General features: G+C 36.0%; 3 protein-coding genes across 3 annotated transcripts; all 3 read right to left on the reverse strand.

The window, feature by feature from the left end:
- Nucleotides 1-3,826: 3,826 nt before the first annotated feature.
- LOC143584242 (F-box protein At5g07610-like) lies at nt 3,827-8,316 on the reverse strand. The gene is made up of 3 exons (XM_077066332.1): nt 8,256-8,316; nt 8,071-8,147; nt 3,827-5,275 (listed from the first exon to the last, which is right to left on the reverse strand). The coding sequence occupies exons 1-3, from the start codon at nt 8,314-8,316 to the stop codon at nt 4,184-4,186; spliced, it is 1,230 nt and encodes a 409-aa protein (XP_076922447.1). The 3' UTR covers nt 3,827-4,183.
- A 6,901-nt stretch (nt 8,317-15,217) lies between these two features.
- On the reverse strand, nt 15,218-16,972 carry LOC143584248 (F-box protein At5g07610-like). Its single transcript, XM_077066337.1, has 2 exons — nt 16,840-16,972; nt 15,218-16,349 (listed from the first exon to the last, which is right to left on the reverse strand). Exons 1-2 carry the CDS (start codon nt 16,962-16,964, stop codon nt 15,416-15,418), a joined length of 1,059 nt encoding a protein of 352 aa, XP_076922452.1. The 5' UTR covers nt 16,965-16,972; the 3' UTR covers nt 15,218-15,415.
- Nucleotides 16,973-22,516: 5,544 nt separating this feature from the next.
- LOC143584243 (F-box protein At5g07610-like) lies at nt 22,517-23,716 on the reverse strand. The gene has a single exon (XM_077066333.1). The coding sequence runs from the start codon at nt 23,714-23,716 to the stop codon at nt 22,517-22,519; it is 1,200 nt and encodes a 399-aa protein (XP_076922448.1).

The following is a 23,716-nucleotide window of genomic DNA, read 5'->3' on the forward strand; positions in this document are numbered from 1 at the left end:
TTTGAACCCAGAATTAGGATTCGATCCAGACTAAAACATCATTGGGTGGCACATGGAAAAACATCAACTGTAGGGAACCAAAAGAAGAAGAGGAAAGTATTGTAAATATTTCAATTTAGGATGGGATATAAAGGTCTTTCCTTCCTTGACTGTTGGGAGGATGAATTGCCATTGAAGATCTTGTTTCCATCTTTATTTGTTCTTGAACAGAAAAAACATATTGTGTTTTTAGAGTTTTACATTTGACGCAAAAATGGTTTAACTTTTTTATATTGTGAGGATTGTAATTGTAATACGTATCAATACTTTGTTTTAAGTATATTGTGCTACAATGGTTGCTAATTGATTAGCTAGATTCCGGATTGTAGGCGTCATTCGATTTCCCAGCAATGGAACCAAATGACAGAACCCTAACCCTGAAAATAAAAGATGGAACTAATAGATTAATTCAATTTGAGAAGGATTAGATCACCGATTAGAAAGGTATAAAACCACATATTTTAATAAACATAAATATGGGTGATCCATAAACTAATACATTAACAGATATAAATAGACCTAATTGTATTCATAGTATTACGGTTCCATAGACCCTTCAACATCCTCGCCCATTTAACTCCCTTGGGCCCTTTAACTTCTTTACATCTAGACTTAATACCCACCTGTAGAGAAGACAAGTTCGTATCAAAATGCAATAGTCCTATTTGCAACCCATGTCATGGAAAACATACCAATGATACTAAGCAAACAAGAGTGTCGGGTCATGCATGGTCCTAAACCTGGTTAAGGGATCCGTCATGTTGGTGCTACTGGACGGCTTTCTGTTAACTCTTGAAGTTGACCTATTTGTTGGTTTGGTGGTAGATTCTAGGACTTATTTGAGCATGTTTTGGTGATTATTGTGTCGTTTTTAGCTATCTAAACTTCAGTTGGTTTTTTGATGTTGGCTGGATCTCCTAAGCATTATCCATAGGATTTAAAACTGATTATTGGCAATTTATAACAAAGAAAGCATAAATGTAGGTCCCAAAACGACCACCAAACGGTTTTGCTCTCGATAAGCGTGTCGAGACGGGTGCGGTAAATCAAACGATCGAACAAAAATATAAAGATAATAAGTATAGTGAACGACTCCGTAATCGGTAAAAGATTAATAACATTAAACTAGAACCGACCCACCCAAGGTGAGCTCCCCTTGGGTGGTGATTTACATCTTTCAAAACACATATAAAAGACTACAAGTGATTCTATATATAGCCTAATACATATTCTAGAAGATCTCCTCCCGTTGAAGCTAAACGCGTGTTCCCGAAGCTCTCGTTTCATGTCCGGTTTCCTCGTCGGTTTTAATTATTAACTTGACCTTAAAATATATAATGGTTTCGTAATTTGATATCGCAAGTCACAAATATTGGCCTTACAATAAATATGAGACTGCTTGTTTGACTAAAATAAGCACCAACTTAGTTTCATAACCATAAAAAATAATATAAATTCAATTTTAAAGAGAATCAAGCACAGAACTTATAAGGGTGAAATGTGTTTATCATGTCATACACAATGAAAATTGTAGACAAGATATATGTCGGTTGAGTATTTTGTTTCATGAGTCAAACATTTAACAAAACCAGGCAACTTACTTATAAGTATTTTGCTTATTAGAAGTATTTATCTATTCCATTTTTTTATTTGTATTAACAAGTAAACTCAGATTATTTATACAAACATTGATCTTACTAGTAGGTAATTCAGTAACAGTTTGGGTAGATAATTTCAAACACTTTAATAGGCACGTGTTGTTGTATAAATCAATAATTAGATAGCCAGTTTTAGTAAAAGATCTACATTTGACTTCCCACACCCAGAACATACGCGCACAAACACAGGGTACGTAAAAGGGTTATATACGCAACCCAATTAAGCCATAATATAAATTTGCAAGTAAATGAATTTCCGTATCTTGATGAAACAAAGTTTTCAATAACCAAGAAAACTTACTTAAACTTCCAGTTTGATCAACAAGTTAGTATATGATTAATGATTTTACGTAAACCTAATCTTGGTAAGTTCACATGCAAGACGTAACATATTCACCCATCATGCTCTGCATAACGCAAGTAGCCCATACACCTGATTTAAAACACTGACACGGATTTCCGGCTATAAAAAAACCATGATGTTGAACTAATAAGACGGGCCAAAATGAAACTTTTGGATCAACATTCGCCATACATTTACATTAGGTGACATTTTGACCCTAATAGGTCAATCCAAATTGAATTTTTAACAGATGTTGACCTTAAGATCCAAAAGTGAGTCAAGCCCTATCAAAAATTGAGTGCATCTAGTGCCTTAAAATTATCATGGTAATATATAGTTCTCTCATTAGTTTCAATTTTTGAAATAGGCTTCTGCGTATCCATGTTTCTGATTTTTTCCATTCAAGGGTGTACGTGTTAAGAAATGTACTATCAATCTGATTCTCGTCTTTGAATAATTTGTCTTACACCTGTATAAGATCGGCCATTAAAGGAGATTGCTTTAATAGATAAAATAGTAGTGAAAAATCTGCAACAAAGATATCCATTATTACGCGGTCTCGAATAAATGCATTACATTTGACCAAAATGTTCTAGCATGAATTTTCTTTTTTGTTAAAAGCTTCGACCAAAATGCTCAAGCTTGTTATCATCGGCTCAAAAGAAAAGAAGAAGCTCCCTATTGCAATCTTCTTGGCCATTCTATGACGTAATTTAAACAATCTCTAATGGGATACATATATATATATATATATATGATGTGATTCTCTTGTGACTTGTTCCTCTTGGTCGTCCTAGTATCCTTTAGGCATGGGTGTACAAAGTCAGTTCAGTTATGAAGGCTTAACAATAACCAAATGGTCGGTTAACTAAAAGTCAGTTAACCGTTGGTTTTGGTTAAATTCGGTTACTTGTCCAATGCACTTTTGTTACTTTAATCCAAATAAAAATAGTTCAGTTATAGCGGTCGAAGCTAAATTATAAAGTTTCGAAGCTGAAACATGACGGTTTCAAATCTTGTTATGATGTTCCAAGCTATGCTATAAATAACTGAAACATGAATTAAATACATTCAAATCTAGAAATATATGCATAAATCACCGATATAGAGGATACAAAATTTTGAAAAACACAAATTATCCCGTTTCAGCTAAAGCCAGCCAACAAAGACACGATAATTGTAACCATAACCGACCTGTCGCGATAAAATAAATGCCAGATTTTGTTTATATCATCACTTGTTACTTTTAGGAATCAGTACAGTTGTTTAGATTCGTTTGAAATACATAGGATTTGTTATTTGACTTTTGACTTTTAAGAGTCAATCAGCTTCGTGCTCATATATATTATAGAACAAAAACCCAAACAACTTGCTTAATGAAACTTTTTACTTTACATGTATATAAGGGTTTGGAAAAATAGTTTTAAACACTTATAAAAGTGCATATGGTTGTATAAAAATATGGCAAGATAACAGAACTTAATAATGAATCTCCCAAGTACACTCTCGGTGATCAGCAGAACATACATGCACATACACAAACCAACAGGTGCCATATACACAATCAATTAAGACAAAATATAAACTTGCAAGTAAATGACTTTCTATTTCTCGATAAACAGAAAATACATGCACAAACACAAACTAACACGCACCAGATACGCGATTGAAATAAGCCAAAATAAAAATTTGGGGATAAACGACTTTCCATGTCTCAATATACAAAGCTTAACTTATAACTCCAGGTTGATCCTCAATTCTAAATAAGCATAACTTTACTTATCGTTCAAGGTTGATCCACAATTTAGTACCAGACTGATAAAAACTAACAACAAATATATTATTTTACCTAACCAGATCATGGTAAGTTCACATGCCTGATGCAACATCTTCACTAGTTATGTTCCGGATTAGCAAAGCAGCTTCAAAATCCAGCCAGCGAATCTGAATTAAAGTCGAAAGCAAGTTACAAGTGAGACATTTTGATACTGAAACAACCAAACCAATCAATTGAACCTGTTTGAAGCACCATGAAAAACCATTTTCATAAATGAAAATCAAATATATTTTAAACAGAAGACATGTACCATACTACTAATAATTTTAAAACACACATTCAAACATAAACAAACCTAATTGTCTTTCAGAAAGAAGTTAAGCTTTCGATGTGGCGATGAAAATTTGTTGAGCAGTTGGTTGTCCTATACATCCGGCTATTGAAACTGTTGTCATGAACATTATAGATTACTATCTGCCTGTTGCCCATCAGCACCACAAATGCACCTTCTTCTTCTTCTTCACCTCTAACCACATCAATGACTCCAAAAACATAACCGTGCCAACGTTTATCCATAAACTTCGGCAAAGCACTTGCAATTCCATCAAGCTGTATTTGATACTTGACAAACCACCCCGAATGATCGCTCAACATCTCATACACATTCAGGGAGCTAGAGTAATTTGGGCAAGTACGGTATACTGTTAAATGCAGATGACCTCTAGATTCCCCGAGGTATACTTCGCAATATTCATGTTGTTCAGCCATCATCAACTCCTCGGTTGAGGGCAATGTTTGCAACTGTTCAACATCGAGTTTAAAGTACATCTGATTGCGTTTAGAGGGAGCCCAATAAATAGCTCCATTCCAGTAAACCCCACCTCGGCAGGAGAAGGGTCTATTTGCAGAGAAAGATTCGACAGAAATCTTCCACATCCTTGTTTCAGATGAGTAGATTTGAATCTGAAACAAGTACTCTGCACGAGGCTCCAAAATACGAATGCAAACAAGTTTGTAGTGAACACAATTTCTTGGATGATATGCCAGACCCATAAACCAGATGGATTTACGAGCCTCATCCCCTCCTAGGACCGACGGTATGACTGCAAACTGCTTGGTAGTGGGATTAAATACGTAATACTTACGTACGCCTCTGTCATTATTGCAATGATCACTACAGCAGAGAAGTAGTCCGTTACAAGATTGTGCAATTCTGATACCGTGGCGGTCGACGCAGAATTTGAGCATACGAGAATAAAGAGTTCTTCGGCCTCCACCATTATACGAAATATACAAATTGCTACCAAAAAGACCAGCAGATTCTGAAAGATTATACTTATCATACCGATTAGTGAAATCTTTGTGAGTTAAAAGCCATAGCCAGTTCTTGGATACAGACTTGAGGCAAAGAACGGATTTGACAGGTAGCCTGATAAGGATTTCGGTTAGAAGGTCATTGTTGGAAGCAACACGAGCTGCTGATTGCAGATCGGAGGCCTGCTTCATGTTCTTGGTTTTGGATCCGGTGATCATCATTTTCAGAGTGATTCAGAGAGTGTTGAAGAAGATTAGGGTTTCCCAAATGGAGGTGGGCTAAGCGGCTAAGCATTCGGTGTATTCACTTGTAATACGTTTACCCTATTATGACTTCCAGAATATATATGCATATATGGTGTAATAAAAAACGACATTATTATTATTATTATTATTATTATTATTATTATTACATTTTCAAATTATGAATTCACAATTAATCAAAATAATTAATAAGGAAACTTATTAATATTTAAATTAACTACCATGATATATATTTACTTAACCCTAAGATAGTTTTAAAGGATATCGGTTACTTCCAATTTTTGATTTGTTACCCACCACTTCTAATTTTTACTCTTTTTTTTTCACTCCCTCATTAATGGATGACTAACGTCGTTAGTGGACTCTTGTAAAAAATCATAACAGCTGATCGCCAAATGCACTTCACAACCGTCGAAACGCCATGGCATCTTATTGATTGGTCCATTCTTTACGCCAGTCGGTCTTGGAGTTGTTTCAGCCGCCTTCGGTAGATGTCCGAATAGCCCTGAATCATGTTTACCCTTATATGACTTCCAAAATATGGTGTAAAAAACGACATAATTTTAATTTCTTTTTTACATTTCAAAATTATGAATTTATAATTAATTAAAATAATTAATAAGGAAACTATTATTTAACGGACGAATTTCATATATATACTTACAACATATCATATATATATATATATATATATATATGGGTTAGACTAAACATACCCCCCTCCCCTTTGTGTACTTGTCATATCCTCTCCTCTAAACTTTTAGTTTCTTCTACAATTTTATTTGACATGTTATTACCCTCTAATAGTTTTAGTCATTTCAAGTATCCTTTAAAATATCAAATCAAATACTATAAAATTTATTTTTTTAATTTTTTTACATTTTCTATCTTTTTGTGTTTATTGTTCTTTATCAAAACAATAATATTAATTATTATTATAAAATGTATTTAAAAAATAATGATGTTTATCTTATGTCTCACACTCGACAAAAAAATCATTTAAATATTTTTTGATGGGTTTGAATGCATGAATTAATGTGACATGAAAAAAACCAACTTATTGATCAAGTCTTATGTTGTTTAATCAATTTATTTGATGAAAAAAATGTATTTTTTCTAAAAGTAAGCTATCTCTAAAAAATTATTTAAAAAAAACACAACCTAAAAGTATTTAAACACTTATAGAAAAAAAAAATGTTCTTTCTTTTTAATTTAAAATTTTTTTTCTTCATAAACAATTTTTGTTTAAAAAAACAAAAAAATTATTATAATATGCAAAAAAACAAAAAAGAAAATAAAACCTATTTAAATAATAAAAAATTTTATTTTAATTAATAATGATAATAAAAGATGACAAAATGACAAAGAATGAACATAAAGATTTAGATTGTATTAATGTAAAACTTGAGGGAGGGGGTACATTCAGTAAAAATGAAATTAAGGAATTAAGGAAACAACACCTATATATATATATATGGGAGGGATATTTTGAGGACTTGATAAGTTTTAAGAACTTTAAGAACTCAATTTTGGACAACACATTTAATTAATGGATATTAAATATGTGTCTGAGATTAAATTTGATTAAAAATGAATTAGGAGAGAGAATAAATATTTTTGATGATTACACAATTTTAAATGTTAGTTACACATGTGTAAAAAGTTGATTCGGTTTAAAAAAACGGTAATTTTTTGTACATTACTTACACTTACGTATTACACATGTGTAAAATATTTTTTTTACGTTGAGTTCTTAAAACTCAAAGCGGTTCTCAAAATAAATCAATCATATATATATATATATATATGGTAAGGATCCTAAGAGAACCCTTTGCAAATTGAGAACTTTGTGAACCATTTTGGAGCACTAAAACACATTTAAAAAAATATTTAAAAAAATCATAAAACAAAAAATAATAAAATTTTAAAAATGTAAAAAAACCAAAATTCTTATATTTCATTCCAGTTTTATTAAAAAAATTAAAAAAAACGTCGTATTATACACATATGTATAATTTTATTTAATTTTAGTTACGTAATATACACATATGTACAGTATCATTTATCTTAAATTATACAGATGTGTACAAAAAGAACATGTAAATGTACATATATGTATATATTATACATATGTGTATATAATTTAGCTAAACAGAATTTTTTTTATTATGAAACCGGGATGATGAAATAAGAATTTTGGTTTTTTTACTTTTTTATTTTTGTGTTTTTTTTATTTTATGATTTTTTTTATTTTTGGGTTTTTTGTGGTTCAAAATGGTTCTCACAGTTCTCAATTTCAAAAAGGTTCTCTCATGATCCTGATCCTATATATGTATATATATATATATCCAAGCAAACTTTTGAATATCATATATATATCCATTCCAAAAACTAAAATATCATATATGTCATAATTGTACTAGTGATCTGTCTAAATCATTCACAAAAGCAGAGATTGTGGGATATCTTTGGGAGATAGGTTATGACATTGAATGGAGCACATGTGAGAAGAGGCATATGTCGTCATATTGGAAGCTTTTGTTTCACATTGTTGCAAACTGTTTGTCGTCACAAAAGGGAGGATTTGATAAGCACAACGCTGACTGGGTTGGTGTTATGTTGTGCTTGACTCACAAAACGAAGTGCAACTACTCCAAGTTGTTCTTCAAGCACATGCAACTCAATGCACTTGCCAAGAAGCAAAGAATGATGTATCCAAGATTTGTGCAACTTATTCTGGATGATTTCCTACCTAACACACCAAGACCTGTATATCTAGAGGAAGTTGATGAAGAAGGAGAGGTTGTTAAGCCATCTGAGCCTCATCATGTGAAGATGGTTCGACAATCTGTATTCAAGCCTATGGGTGAGCCTATTGGGAGGAGTGTGTAAGAGTATAAGGATAAAGAGCCTCGGTTCATGTTTGGTCAGTTTGCTAAGACCGAACATGATAGTGATGAGACGGAGGTTGAGGAAGAAGGGGATAGTGGAGATGATGGCGATGGTGATCATGATGGTGATGATGATGGTGTAGAAGAAGAAGAGCATACGAGCCTGAAGCTGAGCCTGAGAAAACTGAGGCTGAACAAGAAACTGATGCGGAAGGTGAGCACCGGTCAAAGAAAAAGCTCGATAAAGGTAAAAGGAAGACCGGTGAATCATCAAAGGCACCCGCTGAGGAGCCTATTGTTGAACAACATGAACCCGAGCGTCCTCTTAAACAATTGAAGCGGACAAACGACTCTAAGAAGCCTTCTTTTGCAAAGATGCCTACTCTCAAGGTAATCTTTCCTTCTACTTCCGCTATGATTGTTGAATCCTTAGCAGCCACCCCACCTACCACACTGCCCACCACATCACCAACCACCAATGTAGCTGACCCTCACATAGCATCACCCACCTTATTAGCCCAAACCATAGAAAGACTTAAGGCTAAACAAATTAAGTTCACCAAAGCCTAAACCAAAGCCCAGCCTCAATCAAAGTCCCAATCTAAAACTCCATCAAAATCCCAACCCAAATCTAAATCCAAATCAAGATCAAAATCCCCTACCCTTAGAGAAGAACCCATTAAACCACCCGAAACCTCACCATCTAGGTTAGACGAACCATTGCCTTCCATTTTAGAAAACCTACCCATAATCAACCAAACCAAGACCGAACCCATCCAACTGACCCCATACCTCCTAGGATCACCTCACCCATTATTTCACCCGCATATCAATTCACTTCACCTATTAAGGATTCATCATTTTGGACCTCTACCTTTACATCATCCATTCACTCACAAACCACCACACAAAACTTAGCAACCACAACCGAACCTATAAGCCTACCTTTAGCCATCACAACATCCTTCCCAACTCAAACCATAACCATACTCATTCAAACCACTCCAAAATCAAGCATCTCAACCACACCCACATTCACACTCAAAAGCCCAATCATAGCAGCTACCCCTATCTCTAACGGTAATTCGAAGAAGTCCCTTGTGTTTCATGATCCTATTCTAGATAGGATTAGAGCACCGGAGGAAGAAAAAGAGAACAGAGCTAAAAGAGAGCTATTATTGATCAAGTTTGTCAATGATCAATAAGCCACAAATGAGCGCGGGAAGAGAAAGTGGGATGCTCTTGCCTCTCGGATAGCTGAATTGGAGGAAAACAGAGAGCTTGACAGAGCTTGGATTGTGAGCTAACGAGATTGGATTGATACCTTGCATAAAAGAATCAGCAATCAGCAAGAGTTGATCAATCAAAACTCGTTAAGAAACGCCGAGCAACACGATGAAATTGAGCCGCTACAATCCAAAGTTTCTAACCTTGAGATTGATCTTCCTTCCTCCTCCAACTTTGCAAACAACCTGAGGAGGGAGATAGAGTCAACCATTGACAAGTAGATGACTGAATTTGAAAGCCTTGGTTCAAGGGTCAGCTTATTGGAGGGTGTGTCGAGTTCTTCTAAGGACATGGACAAGTTAATGGCTGAGAGTGTTAGGCTGCGGACAATGATTGAGCAGCTTGAAGGTGAAATTGAAGATAAACACGACATAAACAACAGTCAGAACCACACGAACGAGTCCCTTGTCAGTTGTTACCTTGTTGTCATGGAGGTAATGCGCTTGACCGATGTTGATGTGAACAACCTGAGGATTCATTTGATGGAGACTTTCAGAGGATTCCTACGAGCCAATGAGCCAAGGACTGAGCAGAGCACAAACGAAGATCAGCTCTCGCCAATCTAGTCATTGATGTCGAAAGGGTCAAAGCTCAAGGTAAGTTTCATGGAATTATATCCGGTGTGTCGCGGAAAGATGCTGGTGGAAGTGGTGCTTGTACTAGTACTATTGTTGAGGAGCCAATGGTTGTTGGAACTATCACGAGCACTGAGCTTGTTGCTACTACTGCCACTACAACTGGGCAGGTTATGCAAAAAGTTTTGCACTTGTTGCAACTACTTCGGTTGCACAAGTGAGTGCTCTTGCTACTTTTATGATAGTTCTTGTTGTTCGAAAATCAGTTCAACAAACACTAGTTCAAGGAGATAATGGTGACGATGGTGATGACGGTGATGATGGAGATGATGACGAGTTCGATGATGATGACTCGAATGGTTACCCTGATGAAGGTGAGCAAGAGGATGATGATAATGAGGATGATGATCCGTTTGATAGTTTTGATAAACCACATGGTGGAAGCGGTGATGATGACAATGATGACAGTGGCGGTGATGAAGCCACATGTGGAAATAAGGCGAGTCAGCAAGAATCGCCAAACGAAGCTCAACGAATCTGTGATGTTGACGCTGAAGTTGAGGCTGAAATAGCCTCGATTTTTAATGTTTATTCTTTTGCAGATACCGGCTCCATAGTTCAAGAAGCTGTGGAAGACAATAAAGAAGATAGTGATGATGGGTCAATTACTCTCCGAATCCGGACACTCCAATTCGTGATGAGTCTGTTGTGATGCCACCTACTCAATCTCAAGCAACTGTTGCTGCTGACACTACTAAAACCTCAAAGTCTTACTTCATCACCAACCAAGCAAGCGTGAGAAACTGACCATACCCCTATCTCGATGGCTCATTGATAGTATACTACAGGTGGAACCTAAGCAGTAAAACATGGGCTCTACGTCGAGCCAACGGAGATCTCAACTACATTCATATCACTAACATGCATACACTCTTCGAGCTCGACATGAACTCCTTCAGAAGAATAGTGGGCCATTATGTGACTGAAAAGGAGATGAGGGGATGGTTCAACCAGTTCATAAGCAAGGAATGGAAAAAGGATTACCCTAACTTCAGGCTCAATAAGCCTAACTTCTGGCTCAATAAGGGTAAGGCCTTTCGTCATCCAACATAAATTAATCCCGCCACTGGCAAGAAGAATAGAATGTGGCGGTACAAGACTCACAAGGATTGGACACTGATTTATCATGGAGAACCTTTCCTCCCCAACTTGTTCGAGAGTTTCATTTGTTGGAAGTTTGACAGTGACACAGGTGAAGTGATTATACAATGTGAATACATGCACTCCATGCGCTTCTTTGGCGAACACGAGCTTGTGGCGCTCCACAAAGAAGACCTGCTGAAATTCTACAACTCACCGCTTGGTATTGTCGATGACGTCCGACACGACAGGAATGATCATCTAGTTGAGAAATTCAACAAGTTTGTACGTTACCTTGTTGATAATCAACTATATAACTGTGAAGACGGCTTCGAGTACGAGACCGACTAAAGACAAGGGCTAACGGATTAAATACTAAAGACTAGATGGAGATTGTAGGGTCCCGATTTGTTTATTAGTCTTTTGTATTTACTCAAAATGTAAACGTTTATTTTAGTTAGCTAGTCGGTTTATTTTCTTTGTATGTTTGGGCTATAGGCCATGTAAACAAAGCCCAATTGGGCCCAAGTAATGAAACTTGCATGAGATACTTCAACCTATATAAGGTGAAGTATCCTCATGCAGAACTAACATTTTGTAAATAATCTAAACCTTATCCTTATCTACCAACACTCCTCTCTCACTCTCTTTCTTTCCTCTTCGGCCAATAAACAAACCAAACAAGATCTGAGATTTTGGTTCCTCACTAGTTATTTTCGCTAGCTAGTGTTGAGATTAATCCAAGTAGAGTAGTTGTTGTGTTGTTTGACCCGTGCATAGGACCTACAATATATGATTGTAAGAGAATTGAGTAGAAAACAAGAAAACTGTGTAGAGCTAAATATAATATGCTTATGTATTAGATAGTATTTTATGTAATTTGTCGTTCATTTATGCTTTCTTTTAATCATTGTATGGGCCCAATGTCATTTTGGTTGTAATAAGTTCAATGGGTAAGCTCATTTGGGCTCATCTAATAAAATCCTAGGACCATGGGTTCCGGGACACTTGGACACCATAGTTCTTTTGGCACTTTCTCTCTTTAACCTTCATCTTTTTCTCTCTATAATTTTACATTTAACATGATCCAAGATCTGAGTGATTATGGTGATTTACGCTCACTATATCACGAATTAATCCGAAACATTGTTGGATGATCCATAGGAAATCTCCAAGAATTTCAGTTTCATGAAACCGAATCAGTAAACTTAACATGTATGATTATGTGTTGTGACTGGTTGGAACATATTCTCCATGTTAAAGCTACATCGGTTTCACCCCTACCAATTTAGTTAAATTTGAGGTGACAGCCCCTCATTTGGTACTCGATCCTTAATGGAGATTCGGCTTCCTCCGTGTGCCCCTGTTCCCTAAAAGTTACAAATGTATAACAATGAGTTAAATAGTATTCATGTTTAAAGCTCCTAATGACTCTTAATAGCTTCTTTTACATACATTAACAGTCTTTATGCTAAATTTGGGATAATTATATATTTGATTAAAAATAACAAAATTATATAATTAATAAACAAGCAAAATAAAAATTAACTGGTCCTTCACTCCTTTGCCTCAAAGATCGAGACCGCAAATGAAAATGAAATCAAATGTTTTTGCAGTCTGTTTCTTTCATTATAGGTTTCCCCCCTCAATCAGGGGCGGATCTATAGTGAAAATGGGTGGTTCCGAGGAACCACTCGAGTTTTGAAATAATAGTGTATTTATATATATAAAATAATAAAGGAACCACGTTATAAATTAGAAAGGAACCATCTTACAAACATTTGAAGCCTTTGTCCAGCTGAAACCTGTTGGTTTTGTAACCTGGAGGTCACAGGTTCAATTCTGGTTTTTGAAACATTTTTTTACTTAGTTAGGGTTTTATAATAAATACAACCAGTGACCGGTCCACAAAACACCACACAGCGCCTCCCCAGTCTCGTCGTTTAACCGCCGCAGATCTTCTCCGTGATTCCAATTTATCAAACTATTACTTCTCAAAGCCACCACCATCAGATGACTTCGAAGCTGACTTCCAGGGATTCAAAGACCGAATTCATGATAACAATAAGCCTAAGCCTTTTGTTTTCTCAGCCAACAATAACTCATCTGGTAATTCACTTTTTTTTCATTAATAGTTTAAGGAATTTGTTATAGGTAAATTACAAGTCATGAACTTGAAGCTTCTAGATCTGACTTATCAAACTAGATTGATGACATAGAAACTAGTCTGTTCTTTCTTGTTATGAATTGCGTATTCGCAATAATATATATATATATATATATATATATATATATATATATATATATATATTGAAATTTAAAGCTTTTTGAATACCAAAACTAAGTCATTTGAAAATTAATTGATCTTTAAGTTGTTTATTTGTCCCTAGCCCCTGACCCTCTTCAGCACCTGACTGCCGGCAGCCTCACTCTGTCAGCCACTCGTCCTCGTCACTCCGACCATCGTGGAACGTCGGCAACCTCACTCTGTCAGCCACTCAGCCGTCCCCGTCCTCTTGCCACTGCCTACTCTTACTCGAATCCTCTAATCCTCCCACTTTGAAGGTAAGTTTACATTCACAATTCATTGTTAAATGTTAATTGTTCTTTGCTCTTGATTGTTAAGTTATTTGTTAAATTTAGTTTTAGTTTGTTAGATTGTTGGTTTTAATTTGTTAGTTTGTTAATTTTTAATTTCTAATGACGGTGTCTCTTTTATTATTTTATCGTATTTTTATTATGTAATGAACTTTCTCGAACCATCGAACCGACCCGGATTTTTTTATACCCGACTCCATGAAATTGAAACGTCTAAAAGTAGTGCACCACCCGAAAAAAAATCCTGGATCCGCCACTGCCCTCAATATTCAATTAACTCTTTGATATTACTTAACATTCTTGCAAAATTGAAGTACTGGATTGTATGATTCATTTTATTAAACGCCGGGCATAGACTTCTCAAACAAGCAGGTTTGTTAATAAATTCACAGCAGTTGTCTGTTGATTTTTTAGATAAACCTTTTGTTTTTGTCCAACAAGTTCAAACACTGGCCAGTTAACTTGATTTATCACTTTCAATTCAAGTACCCAAGTTATAGTAGTGTGGATTGAAATAGATTTTAACTGTACTAGTTCATACTAAACTTAATGAATAATTCTTCCATTGGTAACAAGACCGTTATGCCTCCCTAATCATGTGCAGTCTATTTACAAGAGAAGTGAACTAGAAAACAGAAGTTAAGATTCGCATGTGTGCACCTGGATTAAGAAGCAGTTACTGATTCATTAAGGCTGCCGACATGAGAATAGAAAACAACAGTTTGATGACAACGGATGTGAACACTAGTTAAGATTTCCGTTATGTGTGCATCTCGATTTAGTGCAGTTACTGATTCGTTAGGGCTGCAAACCAACACGGGAATAGAAACAGAAGTTCGAAACTGTAGATAATTGCTTTAATTGGTTTACAATAAAAAAGTGCATTTGGTTGTATAAGAAAACAATGAGTAGATGTGACCAATTTAAATAATAAATCCCAAGTAAATTACTTTCCAATTCTCGATAAATAGAGCATACATGCATAAACACAAACTAACAGGCGCCAGATACGCGATTATAATTAAGTCAAATAAAATTTTGCAAGTAAATGACTTTCCATATCTCAATAACTTATCCTTCCAGTTTGATCCTCAATTTATGTTCGGGATAAGGTAAGCGGCTTCACAATTCAATGCAGCATGAAAACAAGAACATGTAGTAATCCTTACGGTGAATCTGAATTAAAGTACAAAAGGTTACAAGTGAGACAATTTGATATAAACTCATCTTCTAAAGGACTGTTTGGATCTGTGTTTTGAAATAGGTTAAGCAATTGAAAATAGGTGACACATAAATTGAATAATTTATAGACAACTATTTTTAAACACACTCAAAAACCTTAATAAAAGAAAAATAAAACAAAACTACCTGTCTTAGAAGAATGTTAAGGTTTCGGTGTATCGATGAAAACATGAGATAGCTCCATAAAAGCCGCCACTATATTCAAAATTAGATTGTGAGAAGTTGCTGGGAAGAGTAAATATCTGTTTAAAACTCTTGTCATGAACATTGTATGTTATAATCTTTCCTCAAACTTTCAGCACAGCAAATGTATCTTCTTCCTTATCACCTCTAACCACATCAATGACTTTAAATTCATTGCAACTTACCAAAGAAAACAAAAACGGAAAAGAATCTGAAAGTTCGTCAAGTTGTAGCTCATACTTGACAAACCACCCCGAATGATCACACAACATCTCGTACACATTCAGGCACCGACTATTTTTATTAAGAGTCGTGTGCAATATTAAATGTAGATGACCTCTAGATTCCCCAAGATACATTGTCGATACTCGGGAAGGCATCAAACCCTCTGGCAAAGGTAATGTATGCAACTTTTCATCATCTATTTTGAAGTACAAGAAATCGCGATAAAAGGGAGCCCAATAAACAGCTCTATTCCAGTAAACCCCTTGGCGGAAGACAGATTCACGCGCGGAAAAAGATTCGATAGAAATCTTCCATTTCTCTGATAGAGACGAGTAGATTTGTACCTGATACAACTCCCCACGAGGTTCCAAAGCACGAATACAAACAATTTTGAAATGAGCACAATCTGTTAGATGAAACGCTAGAGCCATAAAATAGATGGTTTTCGGGTCTCCTGTGACCGACGGGATGATTGCAAGTTGCTTGGTGGTGGGATTAAATACATAATATTTGCGAGAGCCACTGTTCCACCAATTGCTACAGCAAAGTAGCAACCCGTTACACGATTGCAAGATTCTAACACCATAACGACGATGAAAGTAGAAATTAAGATCATGAAACCCAAAAGGGCTTTGGTTTTCAACATCAAACGGAACATATATATTGCCAGCAAAAATACCAGGGGATTTTGAAAGCTTATCATGCCAGCGGGTGAAATTACTGTTACTCAAAAACAATCGCCAGTGTTTAGATACGGATTTGAAACGAAGGATGGAGGTAACGAGGAGCCAGACAATGATTCGGATAAAAGATCTTTGTTGGAATACAAAGATAGAGACGAGTAGATTTGTACCTGATACAACTCCCCACGAGGTTCCAAAGCACGAATACAAACAATTTTGAAATGAGCACAATCTGTTAGATGAAACGCTAGAGCCATAAAATAGATGGTTTTCGGGTCTCCTGTGACCGACGGGATGATTGCAAGTTGCTTGGTGGTGGGATTAAATACATAATATTTGCGAGAGCCACTGTTCCACCAATTGCTACAGCAAAGTAGCAACCCGTTACACGATTGCAAGATTCTAACACCACAACGACGATGAAAGTAGAAATTAAGATCATGAAACCCAAAAGGGCTTTGGTTTTCAACATCAAACGGAACATATATATTGCCAGCAAAAATACCAGGGGATTTTGAAAGCTTATCATGCCAGCGGGTGAAATTACTGTTACTCAAAAACAATCGCCAGTGTTTAGATACGGATTTGAAACGAAGGATGGAGGTAACGAGGAGCCGGACAATGATTCGGATAAAAGATCTTTGTTGGAATCAATCAATGCTCCAGATTGATTATCGGAATCTTCCATAGAAGCCTGCGAGAAGCTGGTTTTAAGGGCTTTGGATCTGGATCTGGTGTTCACCATTTTTGGAGTGATTTTGAGAGTGTTGAAGAATTAGGTTTTCTTAATATACTATTTTTGGAGTGATTTTGTGTACACAATTAAGGTTTCTCCAATCTCATAAACTTATTATATTTTATCTTTTGGGCCGGGGCAAAGGTGAAAGGCCTCAAAATGCTTTTGTAGTAGGCTATTAAAAACATAGTATCTCAACAACATTATTACAAACGAATTTAACTCTAATTATCAAAAGTCATAATAGCATATTAAGAAAACGTATAAAGGAGCTGCTAGCTGTAAGCAAACTCTCTTGCAAACATCAAACCTTAAGCGAGTGAATCAAGGCTACCCCAAACCGGCCTTCGATCTCTTGCAAGAATGAAAACTTTAGAACCCAGCCATTTTCCATGTGCCACAAGAATGAAATCTTCAGATGTTTTATGAATGATGTTTTTGTACTTCACATTCTTGGAAAACCCCATTTTGCCAACTTGAGTTGACGTCTTTATTTAATTAAATTTCTCACCACTCCTGCAAAGATACACGCTTCTCCAAATTGCACTATCGTATTTCCGGAAAAATTTGCCTTTTTCGTCTAATTTGAGTACACTATGTCTCACTCGTCAAAATAAGGATGAAATCTGTAACTCGGTATAATTCATTTACCATATGTTTTTTGTGAGTCTAAATGAAAGAAAGATAATAATAATAATAATAATAATAATAATAATAATAATAATAATAATAATAATAATAATAATAATAAAGAAATACTTTATGATTAAATGAAGATAAATATGTGCCTATGGTTATTTCAAATACCAAAATTGAGGCCCATAACAGTAATGACTAGCCGTTTTCATGTCTAGCTGCAATGAAGGCATTATTATTGTGGTGCCTCCGCTAGCTACCGCAGATTCACGATTGGTGGGAGACAAGTGGTGGCGAAGCTAGAGTAAATCGTTGTACTTTAACAAAGGTTAATTAGGAAATATAAATTTGAAATAATGCACAGTTAGAATATGTACATATTTATTTAACAAGAGTTTATAGATTTTTCAACATCTTTTAATTAAATATATCATGGATCAGCATTCTCAGTTCTCATAATCATTTACTTAAGTTAAAGCATGTAGACTAGATAAATTATTAACATTAGTTTTGAATGTATGACATTATATTGTAAACAAACAAAAAACTTAAGTTAACCTTCCAATTTGATCCTCACACGATTCCTTCCTGGTCTTGGTTAGTATACGAGTTTACCAAAAGAACCACAAAGAAAAACCCTTTTTCATGATGTTAAGGTTTTAGAAAAATGTTAAGGCTTCGATGTAGTCATGTAACGATGAACATCTAGGAATTTTTCAGATAAGCTCATGATCACCCTAAAACTCTTGTCATGAATATGATAAATGATCATCTTCCAGAGATATGATTAGAGCACTTGAGGAAGAAAATGAGAACACAGCTAAAAGAGAGCTATTATTGATCAAGTTTGTCAAGGATCAACAAGCAATCAATGAGCAGGTGACGAGACAACGGGATGCACTTGCCTCTCGGGTAGCTGAATTGGAGGAAAACAGAGAGCTGGACAGAGCTCAGATTGTGAGCCAACGGGATTGGATTGATACCTTGCATAAAAGAGTCAGCAATCTGCAAGAGTTGATCAATCAAAACTCGTTAAGAAACGCCGAGCAACACGATGAAATTGAGTGGCTACAGTCCAGAGTTTCTAACCTTCAGACTGATCTTCCTTCCTCCTAAGCTTTGCAAACAATCCAAGGAGGGAGCTAGAGTCAACCATTGACAACGCGAAGATTGAATTTGAAAGCCTTGGTTCAAGGGTCAGTTTGTTAGAGGGTGCCTCTAGTTCTTCTAAGGACATAGACAAGTTAATGGCTGAGAGTGTTAGGTTGCAGACAATGATTTAGCAGCTTGAAGGTGAAACTGAAGATCAACATGACATAAAAAATAGTCAGAACCACGCGTACGAGTCCCTTATCAATCGTTACCTTGATGTCATGGAGGTAATGCGCTTGACCGATGATGATGTGAACAACCTGAGGACTCATCTAATGGAGACTTTCAGAGGATTCCTACGAGCAAACGACCCAAGGACTGAGCAGAGCAACAAACGAAGATCAGCTCTCGCCAATCTAGTCATTGATGTAGAAAGGGTCAGAGATCAAGGTAAGTTTCATGGAATCATATCCGGTGTGTCGAGCAAAGATGCTGGTGGAAGTGGTGCTGGTACTAGTACTACTGTTGAGGAGCCAATGGTGGTTGGAACTATCACGAGCACTAAGCTTGTTGCTACTACTGCCACTACAACTGGGCAGGTCATGCAAAAAGTTTTGCACTTGTTGTAACTACTTCGGTTGCACAAGTGAGTGCTCCTGCTACTTTTGTGATAGTTCTTGTTGTTCAAAAATCAGTTCAACAAACACTTGTTCAAGGAGATAATGGTGACGATAGTGATGATAGGATCAATTACTCTCCGAATACGGACACTCTGATTCGTGATGAGTCTGTTGTGACGCCACCTACTCAATCTCAAGCAATTGTTGCTGCTAATACTGCTAAAACCTCACAAGCTCAAAAGAAGAAATGGAAGAAGTCCTACTTCATCACCAACCAAGCAAGCGTGAGAAACTAACCATACCCCTATCTCGATGACTCATTGATAGTATACTACATATGACACCCAAGCAACAAAACATGGGCTCTACGTCGAGCCAACGGAGATCTCACCTACATGCATATCACTAACATGCATACACTCTCTGAGCTCGACATGAACTCCTTCAGAAGAATAATGGGCCATTATTTGTGTGAAAAGGAGATGAGGGGATGGTTTAACCAGTTCATAAGCAAGGAATGGAAAAAGGATTACACTAACTTCAAGCTCAACATGGGTAAGGCCTTTCGTCATCCAACAGAAATTAATACCGACACTGGCAAGAAGAATAGAATGTGGCGGTACAAGACCACAAGGATTGGGCACTGATTTGTTATGGAGAACCTTCCCTCCCCAACTTGTTGGAGCATTTCATTTGTTGGGAGTTTGACAGTGACACAGGTGAAGTGATTATACAACGTGAAGACATGCACATCCTGCGTTTCTTTGACGAACACGAGCTTGTGGCGCTCTACAAAGAAGACCTACTGAAATTCTACAATTCACAGCTGGGTACAGTCGATGACGTACGACACGACAGGAATGGTCATCTAGTTGAGAAATTCAACAATCAACTATATAACTGTGAAGACGGCTTCGAGTACGAGACCGACTAAAGACAAGGGCTAACGGATTAAATACTAAAGACTAGAGGGAGATTGCAGGTCCCGATTTGTATATTAGTCTTTTGTATTTACTCGAAATGTAAACATTTATTTTAGTTAGATAGTCGGTTTATTTTAGCATGTTTGGGCTATATGCCATATAAACAAAGCCCATTTGGGCCCAAGTAATGAAACTTGCATAAGATACTTCAACCTATATAAGGTGAATTATCCTCATGCAAAACTAACATTTTGCAAATAATCTAAACATTATTCTTATCTACCAACACTCCTCTCTCACTCTCTTTCTTTCCTCTTCGGCCAATAAACAAACCAAACAAGATCTGAGATCTCGGTTCCTCACTAGTGATTTTCGCTAGCTAATGTTGAGATTAATCCAAGTAGACTAGTCGTTGTGGTGTTTGATCCGTCCATAGGATCTACAATAAATGATTGTAAGAGTATTGAGTAGAAAACAAGACAACCGTGTAGAGCTAAATATAATATGCTTATGTATTAGATAGTATTTTATGTAATTTGTCGCTCATTTATGCTTTCTTTTAATCATTGTAAGGGACCTATGTCATTTTGGTTGTAATATGTCCAATGGGTAAGCTCATTTTGGCTCATCTAATAACAATCTAGGACCATGGGTTCCAGTACACTTGGACACCATAGTTATTTTGGCACTTTCTCTCTTTAACATTTGTCTTTTTCTCTCTACGATTTTACATTTAACACGATCCAAGATCCGATTGATTATAGTAATTTACGCTTACTATATCAATGAGTTAAATAGTATTCATGTTTAAAGCTCCTAATGACTCTTAATAGCTTCTTTTACATACATTAACAGTCATTATGCTAAATTTGGTATAATTATATATTTGATTAAAAATAACAAAATTATATAATTAATAAACAAGCAAAATAAAAATTAACCTGTCTTTCACTCCTTTGCCTCAAAGATTGAGAACGCAAATGAAAATGAAATCAAATCTTTTTGCAGTCCGTTTCTTTCATTATAGGTTTCTCCCATCAATATTCAATTAACTCTTTGATATTAGTTAACATTCTTGCAAAATTGAAGTACTGGATTGTATGATTCATTTTATTAAACGCCGGGCATAGACTTCTCAAACAAGCAGGTTTGTTAATAAATTCACAGCAGTTGTCTTTTGATTTTTTAGATAAAGTTTTTGTTTTTGTCCAACAAGTTCAAACACTGGCCAGTTAAATTGATTTATCACTTCCAATTCAAGTACCCAAGTTGTGCTAGTGTGGATTGAAGAAGATTTTCAACGGTACTAGTCCATACTACACTTAATGAATAGTTCTTCCATTGGTTACAAGACCGTTAACCTAATCATATGCAGTCTATTTACAAGAGAAGTGAACTAGAAAACAGTAGTTAAGATTCGCATGTATGCATCCAGATTAAGGTGCAGTTACTGATTCATTAGGGCTGCCCACATGAGAATAGAAAACAACAGTTTGATGACAAGGGATGTGAGCTAGTGAACACCAGTTAAGATTCCTGTTATGTGGGCGTCTCGATTTAGAGCAGTTACTGATTCATTAGGCTGCAAACCAACATGGGAATAGAAAACAGAAGTTCGAAACTGTAGATAATTGCTTTGATTGGTAAAAAATAAAAAAGTGCATTTCATTGTATAAGAAAACACTGACTAGATGACCGATTTAAATAATAAATCCCAAGTAAATTACTTTCCAATTCTCGATAAACAGAGCATGCATGCATAAACACAAACTAACAGGCGCCAGATACGCGACTATAATTAAGTCAAAATAAAGTTTTGCAAGTAAATGACTTTCCATGTCTTAATAACTTATCCTTCCAGTTTGATCCTCAATTTATGTTCTGGATAAGGTAAGCGACTTCACAATTCAATGCAGCATGAAAACAAGGACTTGTAATAATCCTTCAAGTGAATCTGAATTAAAGTACAAAAGGTTACAAGTGAGACAATTTGATATAAACTCATCTTCTCAAGGACTGTTTGGATGTGTGTTTTGAAATAGGTTAAGCAATTGAATATGAAGCAGCGGGTGGCAGTAGTTAGATGTATTATTTATATTTACGTACGCTGTTTAAATATTATAGCGTTGTATAAACAGTTTGTTGTACAAACAAAAGCAGATTGATAATAGGTGACACATAAATTGAATAATTTATAGACTACTATTTTTAAGCACAAACTCAAGGACCTTAATAACAGAAAAATAAAAGAAACCTAACTGTCTTAGAAGGATGTTAAGGTTTTGGTGTATCAATGAAAACATGGGGAAGCTCCATAAAAGCCGCCACTATAGCTAAATGATTCAGAGAAGTTGCTGCGAAGAGTAAATATCTGTTTAAAACTCTTGTCATGAACATTGTATGTTATAATATTTCCTCGAACTTTCAGCACAACAAATGTATCTTCTTCCTTATCACCTCTAACCACATCAATGACTTTAAAATCTTTCCAACTTGTCAAACAAAACATAAACGGAAAAGCACCTGGAAGTTCATCAAGTTGTAGCTCATACTTGACAAACCACCCCGAATGATCACACAACATCTCGTACACATTCAGGCACCGACTATTTTCTTGACGATTCGTGTATAATATTAAATGTAGATGACCTCTAGATTCCCCAAGATACATTGCCAATTCATGAGAAGACATCAAACCCTCCGGCAAAGGTAACGTATGCAACTTTTCATCATCTATTTTAAAGTACAAGAAATCGCGATAAAAGGGAGCCCAATAAACAGCTCCATTCCAGTAAACCCCTTGGCAGGAGACGGGATGACGCACGGTGAATTCTATTTTGATAGAAATCTTCCATTTCTCTGATAGAGACGAGTAGATTTGAATTTGATACAACTCTCCACGAAGATCTAAAGCACGAATACAAACAACTTTGTATTGAGCACAATCTGTTAGATGAAACGCTAGAGCCATAAAACAGATGGTTTTCGGGTCTCCTATAACCGACGGGATGATTGCTAGTTGCTTGGTGGTGGGATTAAATACATAATATTTACGAGAGCCACTGTTCCACCAATTGCTACAGCAAAGTAGCAACCCGTTACACGATTGCAAGATTCTAACACCATGACGACGATGAAAGTAGAAATTAAGATCATGAAAACCAAGAGGGCTTTGGTTTTCAACATCAAACGGAACATATATATTGCCAGCAAAAATACCAGGGGATTTTGAAAGCTTATCATGCCAGCGGGTGAAATTACTGTTACTCAAAAACAATCGCCACGGTTTAGATACGGATTTGAAACGAAAGATGGAGGTAACAGGGAGCCGAACAAGGATTTCGGATAAAAGATCTTTGTTGGAATCAATCAATGCTCCAGATTGATTATCGGAATCCTCAATAGAAGCCTGCGAGAAGCTGGTTTTGAGGGTTTTGGATCTGGATCTGGATCTGGATCTGGATCTGGATCTGGATCTGGTGTTCACCAT

This window comes from Bidens hawaiensis, unplaced genomic scaffold (genome assembly GCF_021521415.1).
Source record: "Bidens hawaiensis isolate Kalapana, Puna unplaced genomic scaffold, B.hawaiensis_p1.1 tig00032861_1, whole genome shotgun sequence".
Taxonomy (NCBI): domain Eukaryota; kingdom Viridiplantae; phylum Streptophyta; class Magnoliopsida; order Asterales; family Asteraceae; genus Bidens; species Bidens hawaiensis.

What these genes read in the sequence shown, in the direction of transcription:
- LOC143584242 (XM_077066332.1), bottom strand. Translation starts at nt 8,316, where the DNA reads ATGAACCGAGGCTCTTTATCCTTATACTCTTACACACTCCTCCCAATA. An exon ending in CCCAATAGGCTCACCCATAG is followed by an intron (nt 8,148 to 8,255) that starts GCTTGAATACAG and finishes TTGGTGTGTTAG; the next exon opens with GTAGGAAATCATCCAGAATA. An exon ending in TGGCAAGTGCATTGAGTTGC is followed by an intron (nt 5,276 to 8,070) that starts ATGTGCTTGAAG and finishes GTTGCTTCCAAC; the next exon opens with AATGACCTTCTAACCGAAAT.
- LOC143584248 (XM_077066337.1), bottom strand. Translation starts at nt 16,964, where the DNA reads ATGGTGAACACCAGATCCAGATCCAAAGCCCTTAAAACCAGCTTCTCG. An exon ending in GATCTTTTATCCGAATCATT is followed by an intron (nt 16,350 to 16,839) that starts GTCCGGCTCCTC and finishes ATTCCAACAAAG; the next exon opens with ATCTTTTATCCGAATCATTG.
- LOC143584243 (XM_077066333.1), bottom strand. Translation starts at nt 23,716, where the DNA reads ATGGTGAACACCAGATCCAGATCCAGATCCAGATCCAGATCCAGATCC.